At 42.7% G+C, this 7,000-nt stretch overlaps 1 protein-coding gene across 1 annotated transcript; it reads right to left on the bottom strand.

Moving 5' to 3' along the window:
* Positions 1 to 6,229: 6,229 nt before the first annotated feature.
* LOC106331595 (lipoxygenase homology domain-containing protein 1) lies at positions 6,230 to 7,000 on the bottom strand. The gene is made up of 2 exons (XM_013769985.1): positions 6,902 to 7,000; positions 6,230 to 6,825 (listed from the first exon to the last, which is right to left on the bottom strand). The coding sequence occupies exons 1-2, from the start codon at positions 6,959 to 6,961 to the stop codon at positions 6,349 to 6,351; spliced, it is 537 nt and encodes a 178-aa protein (XP_013625439.1). The 5' UTR covers positions 6,962 to 7,000; the 3' UTR covers positions 6,230 to 6,348.

The raw sequence follows: 7,000 nt of genomic DNA, 5'->3' as shown, positions 1-7,000 counted from the left end.
GAGTTTCACATTGGTCAAGGGCAGAATTCAGAGGTAACCGCTATAATATTATGACAAGCAACATAGCAGAGCAGTTGAACAAAGCTTTGTTGGAAGGAAGAAGCGGTACTATAACAGAGCTAATTATGTTCATTCAACGGATGATGACGCGATGGTTTTGTGCAAGGAGGAAAAAAGCAGAGAAGCACCGAGGTCTTCTAAACATAGAGGTGGACAAAGAGATGACGAATAATATGACCACGGTCAAGGGGAGCAAAATTCACCCTGTCTCGAGTTGGTGCACTTCTATTGTGGGGAAGTTTGGAGCAAAGGATCAAGTTATGCTCGATGAGAAGAAATGTCCATGCAAGTATTTTGAGAATATTAAAATACTGTGCGGACATGCTATGATTGCAGCAGATGGAATAGGACTGCCACATACAACTTTGGTTGGTCACTGTTACAGGACAACAACATGGAGAGATACATATGCTGGCGTGATATACCCTGAAGGTAATCCCTGAGACGTGGACATTCCAGAGGATGTGAGAGAGTGTTCTTTGCTACCCTTTTGCCAAAGAGACCAGCAGGACGCCGCAGGAAAAACATGATTCCTTCTACTGGAGAATTCTCGGTAAGTGTTATAGTGTGGTTTAGATAAAGAGAAGAATTGTTGTTTGTTGTAGGAGTAGATTGCAATTGATAAAGTACGTTATTGTGGCAGGTACCTAAGAAGAAGAAACTAGTTCCAAACAAGTGTGGAAGGTGCAGGTGTGAAGGACATAACAGGACAAATTGCACTAACCCCATATAGGTGGGAGTTAAAAGTGTGAAAAGAGGTTCTTGATTTAAGAGAATCCTAATTTTGGTTTGGTGAAGGGAAACATTAGTGGTGAAGGTGCTTGATTTTAGGTTTTTCTTTTGTGTAATGACCTTAAAATAATATGAGATTGGCTTTTGGTTTCAGTTTCATATGTTGGTATGAGAACTGATTTATTGTGCCAAGTGTGGCAGTCGTTTAACGTCCATTTATGGGTGTAAACAAAAATAAGTTTTGGATCAATCTACCGTTTGTGGCAGTCGATTATATGTTGTGTCTAAACAAAATAAGTTTTAGCTGGTTGATGCAATGTGACATTTGACAAAAATGGGGGAATTGTGGTCATGCAAACTATTATTTGTTTATAAAGGAGATTAGAATTTCATAACAGTGACAGAGCGTTGTGTTGAATTGCTGCCTGAACTGGGTTAAGTGTCGGTGTGTTTTCTGTTTTCTACCATAAACCGAGTTGTGGCTGGAGTTCATGTGGATGCATGTTTGTGGTCAGCTTAGTTTATTGGATGAAATAGTCTTGCTAAGCAAAGATTAAATGAGCATAACAGTGACTGAACATACATAACATCAAGAACTAACATACATAACATTATGTTGGAATTCAAGTACAAATAGGAGAGGAGAAAACCAGAAGGTGGTAGATTAAAGGTTCCTAACGATTGGAACTAAATCAACTAGAGTATAGGATGTGGTTATGTCTATTATTTTTATTAACTAAATCAACTAAATCAGCTAGATTAAAGGTTCCTAACGATTGTACACAACTAGGTAAGACAAATCTTCCTCAGGTGTTTTGCATAGTTGATATGGATGGTAAACGACTGGTAAGAGAAAGCAATGAAATATGTATTAGGAATAGAAGTCTCCTACTAGATAAACCTTAGAGTACTGAATACATATCAAGACCTTCTCTAGGAAGGAGGCCAAAGGAAGTCTCAGACGACATATAGTAGAATATTACAAAAGAGGCTTAAAATCACCATTGAAGGAGGAGAAGCCACTAGCACCGAGAGTAACTTAGTTGATTAACAGCGGAAAATATAGCAGAGAAATGTAAAACATAGAGTAGCTGTGAGAAACTAGCAATCTAGTTGAGTGGTGGGTGGTAGGCAGGAAGGACAATTGTCTTGTAGACATCCAGGGTGTATTGCTTGCGGAGGTCGTCAACGTTTTCATCGGTTAAAGAAGACATGTTAGGCTCAGGGTCGCCATGTGCGTGCATCTCCAAAAACTTTACACTAACTGGCCCGCAATCACTAGAACGCTGGTTGATGTAGTGATCTGGTATTCGGTTCCAAGCAAAAGGAGATAGATGGCGGAACTGCGTTAGTTGTGGATCAGCAAACCGCTTGATGAGGTATGGCAGAGACGTTGTAACTGGTTCGATAAATTCCGCCACCTTGCTATCCGAATACAAAGTTGGGTTGGGGTCCAATATTTCAACAAGTCCCACGTCGAGATTAATAGCAAGGCCAACCCAGTGACGATTAGCCCAAATCATGGGTGTGTACACAGTCGTAGCATCCTCCATCCATTTCTTCCCCGGAGTAGTGATAAAATCTGAGATGCGCTTATCCCAATGAAATGTGTCTTTAATCCTAGCGGCTTTGAACTTTTTCCATTTTTGCTGAATAATGGACGTCAGATGCGGAGTAGAAAAGAGGAGGTTCTCTCCCTCGAGAAGTTGAGTGTGCCTCTCAGCTAGCATGTACATCAATATCTCAATATGCTGAAAAAATGAGACAAAACCGAGGATCAAGTATCAAGCAAATGAGATAATTACAAGATTAAAATCAAAGAAATAATTACAAGATAAATAAAGTGTGTATAGGAGTGCACATACGTAGGTGGTGGTCCAGTATGTTGGTACAAATAATTCTAATAAGAATTTGTTGGAGAAGTCGAACTTTGAGGGGGTGATGTGGAAGCTGTGGAAAATACAAGATTAAAATCAAAGAAATAGTGGAAAAAGGTATAAGAATTGTAAAGGTAGATGATTTCTTACACATTCTTCGCTGAGGAAATCGTGTCATGGAAAAACTCACATATCTGTGAGGGAAAGGGAGATATCAATCTCTTCAATGGCACCAAAGGGCAGCGTAAGAGTTAGTTGGCTAAGTGCATCTCCGCATCAGAAGGAGTGTGCGTTAGAGCTTCTCTTGCAGGGGAAGAGTCACTTAGTTCCATCACTTCAGATTCGTTTTGACCTCCCTGTTAAATACAACAGCCATTCAGTTGATGAAGTCTTCTTTTAACGGAATAGTAAAGGTAGCATTTTAAGGGGTGGAGTACCAGATGGTTTTCCGCAGGAGCGTTGTGGTGTGGAATGCGGCTTGATGAGGCAGTAGCTGAAAAAGCATTGACGGAAGCAGTGTATTGAGCAAAACCTGATCCACTGTCGGTACTCTTGGTTGGAGATGGGTTAGGTGTTAAATGGGGACGTGTGATAGGAGATAAAGGAGGTTGAAGGGTAAAAGGAAGTTCCAGACCATCATCAGCGGGTGTTTGGTCATAGATAGGCCCAAAGATTTCAAGACCCTGGTAGAGTAAGTGGTGGGAAGGAGGGTTGTTGGAGTGATCACTCGCATCATAAATCACTCCCCTTCGTGCCAGTGAAGTCGTTGGGGTAGCTACGGGGCATTCCGGCGTGGTGTGGACCGGTGAGGTATGGACAACTGAAACGTGGAGGAGTGGGGACTGATTTTCAGATTGGTGGACCGGGGAGATGTGGATGGGGTATTTACGTTCAGGTGACGGCGAAGTCTGGACGGGTGAGCTGTGGTCAGGTGATTTATGTGTAAGCGGTTCGCTGTCTTGTATGTTGTCTACATTTGAGCGATGATGTTGAGCAGCGTACTGGCTGAGTATTGGTGACTGGCACGGGGTATTATCTTCGTGATGGAGAGGACTTGACATCTGAGACATGGGCATTTTGCGACAATGTTAATGGCGTAACATTTTGCGACAATGTTAATTGAGATAGATGTGGCAATATGGTTACCGTGTTGCGTGGAGAATCGGTGGGCTCAAGAGCTGAATGATATTGACTTTTCTGACGGCGTCTCTTTTTGAACTTCTTCATACGAGGTAGTAGAGAGGTGATAGACGAGTGTTTGGTGTGAGGACGTTGTTTAAGTTTTTCAATCATCTCGAGCAACCTCTTTTTCTCAGCTTGAACATCTGTAACTTGGCTAGAAACCTCGGTGATAATCTCCAAAAGCTGCTCGTGGGACTTGCTTGACGTAGACCCATTACGGACAAAGTAGTTGCTGATGCGTCTTTGCTTCCGGACTGTTGATGTTTTCCTGGTACTCCAGTTTGGCTGTAGAGGCTTGTTCTTTCCAGTGTGTTTCGATTTGAGGGCTTTCTTGTGGACTGGTTTCTCTTCGACAGTTGGTGGAGGGATGAGAGGCAAAGAAGTATCTCCTCCTGGCCACATCCACTTCTTGAAAGGTCGTTTGTCAGCTATGAGTTCCTCCATGTAAGCTAATCGTTCATCGTTGACAATGTCTGGCCACACTCCCCATCCAGGATCTGTTTGTCTCTCGATTGGTATGATTGTCACGGAAAGCTGAAAAATACCAAACATGACACTTTTGTTGTTACTAAATGAGAGGGAGAGACAGAACAACAAAAAGAGTAATCTTGGGGACTCACATTTTCCTCAGCTTCAATTGTTAGTACGTCGTTGATGTTGATCGAGGGGTGGTCCGGCAGATGGTCTTCTTCGAGTTCCATGATTGTGAGAGAGCTGCGGGGAGCTGGGATTATTGACAGAAGCTTCAGAATAGCACGAAACGCGACCAACTGTAGGAAAAGTGGGAACCCTTTTAGGTGTAGCGTTTCTTGCTTAAGACCCCGAACAAGGGAGCTAGGATCTTCTCCTTGTTGAGGTTTCATGCTAGCAAGTGTCTTGCAAAAAGACTCTCTGCCCCAAGGGAATTGGAAAAAAGTTTCCAGATTATCAACCATTTGAACATATTTGAGGTGGGTCGGGGAGTTTGTTAGTGAGCGATAAGAACACCATCTACAATCAAGATTAACGCCAAACGAACCTTCCTCCACTCATCCATATTCGTCTCTGTCTCGAGCATGTGTCATATATCAGCACAAGTTGTGAGTTCATGTTTACCAATAAGCTTCTTCCAGATCTTATCCTTCGATGCTTGATTCCGCTTGTTTTTAGGTGGGAGATGGCCAACAGGAAAGGCACCGCAAGGCAGACCAGTGATGGTGCCAAATTCTTGAAGGCCGAATCGTAAAGGTTGACCTGAAAAAGTGGTCCAGAGGGTGTGTGGATCATCAATTATCAGCTGTCGAGAGAGTAAAGAGTGAATCAGTTTGCAAGAGACAGGACATTGACGTGCCGGCAGGTCAAACAACTTCCCAAAACAAGAATCTCTAATCGTCTGGAACTCAGAAGTGCTGCGGAGAACATCATGGACGAATGCGAGCATATCTGGTTTGGAGTAAATGTTAAGGCGACGAATGGGGAATCTATCGGTCGCAAACAGCCTCTGAGGGAGACGGTTGTCGGGTTCATTGTCAGGTTCATTGTCTCCTAACAATGATAACCAAAGTAAAGTAAAAATATAAGAAGAAAGGAAGGAGAACATATCCAGGATTTCGAAAATCGTCAAAAAAAAAAATGTTCAATCAACGATGTCATTGAATAAAGTCTTATACAAGAAGAGAAATTGGAAATCGAAAGGTTTTAGGGATAGATCTATGAAATCTGGAGAAGATTTAAGAGGACAACTAACCTTGCATGTCGGAGAGCCGATGCACACGGAGGTGATACGACGGAGGCAAATCCAGAAGTCTCGAATATCGGTGGACGTTAAGAGTCGGAGATCTAGGGTTCCATGGAGATCGGTGGCTAGAAGAGAAAGATGAGAACTGAAAGGGTGAGTCTGAGATCTAAAGTAAAATTCACACGTATGAGATATGTTGTGAGTGTGACTCCTTCTGTGGAGTTGAAACACGAAACCGTAGTCTGGTTAGTCTTAAAGGTTTTTGTGTCTTTACTCATACCTAATGTGTGATTAAAATCAAATGTGTCTCCATTAGTAATTGATAACTGAAAAGTGTTTTAAAGGGTAAAATTCTTCTATACTATCTATAGGTTTGGTACAATGGAGAATTACACACATGGTTTTTATTTCTTCTTCTTTCTCCACGCGCATGGACTAGACAGCAATCGTTTCAGAAATTTTGGCCGAAACCTGTAACTCATGTGAACCCGTACTGTAGCATGATTATTTTTTACATTTTTCCCCTCTTCATGAATATCTGCCAAAATCACCCTAAATATATCGCATTGATTGGTTCGACGTAAGACCGAGACAAATCAAATAGTGTTATGGCTCAATTAACGAGTTAATTGTAAATCTTTCACTAATTACGGCTTAAACGTTGTTAAGTAACTAAAAAGTTTTATTTATCGAATCATATAATCAAAGGCCACATTACACTCATAAGACGATGATAAACATACAATACGAAAGACCTTATGAATAACACACTCATCTCACTCAGATGACCCAAGAAAGCTGTTTCCGGATCTCCGACCCGGCCCGACTAACGCTATCCCTTAGCGACACGGGACAATTGTTCCTCACGGCGGTGAGCTCATAAGGAGACGTATCGGTGGCGAGCCACTGCTCGATCTCGAAGTTCTGCGTGGAGCACTGAGCGTGAACTCCAGCTGTCGAAACCTCGACGTAATTGACGTACCAGCCATGGTGATCGCCGGAGCCGTCGGAGGTAAGGTTTAGAGAGCAGATCGGACTAGGCAAACACGGTGCTCTTCCGCTGAAAATGTCGAGGTTGCTTCTCTCGAAGTAGTTGTAGTCAGGGCCCATTAGCCCACCCCAAGCCTCTAGGTTCTTGATCCCGATGTAGTCACCGTACTTGTCGTAGATTCTAGCGCTGATAATCGAGTCGGTTCCGGCTTTCCAGATTGATCCGGTTCGGAGGTAGAATGTGTAGACGCAGTCCGGTTCATCGTCCTGAGAAAATAATCAGCGAGAAATTAGAAAAGAATAAAAATATGAAAACCTGGAGAATAAGGATCGAGGAAGTTACGGCGAATGCGACGGCGGAGACGGTGGCGATGAGGAGGAGTAAAGGGAGGAGACGAGCCATCGGTTTTTGACCTTTTGTTGTTTGTGTTTTTCTTGTCGG

Source organism: Brassica oleracea, chromosome C3 (assembly GCF_000695525.1).
Source record: "Brassica oleracea var. oleracea cultivar TO1000 chromosome C3, BOL, whole genome shotgun sequence".
Lineage (NCBI taxonomy): Eukaryota > Viridiplantae > Streptophyta > Magnoliopsida > Brassicales > Brassicaceae > Brassica > Brassica oleracea.
This window is presented reverse-complemented; position numbering and strand designations above follow the sequence as displayed.

Bases quoted from the DNA above. Each gene is read 5' to 3' on its own strand.
- LOC106331595 (XM_013769985.1), bottom strand. From the start codon at position 6,961: ATGGCTCGTCTCCTCCCTTTACTCCTCCTCATCGCCACCGTCTCCGCC. The intron at 6,826-6,901 runs GTAACTTCCTCG...TTATTTTCTCAG, and splicing joins TCTCCGCCGTCGCATTCGCC to GACGATGAACCGGACTGCGT.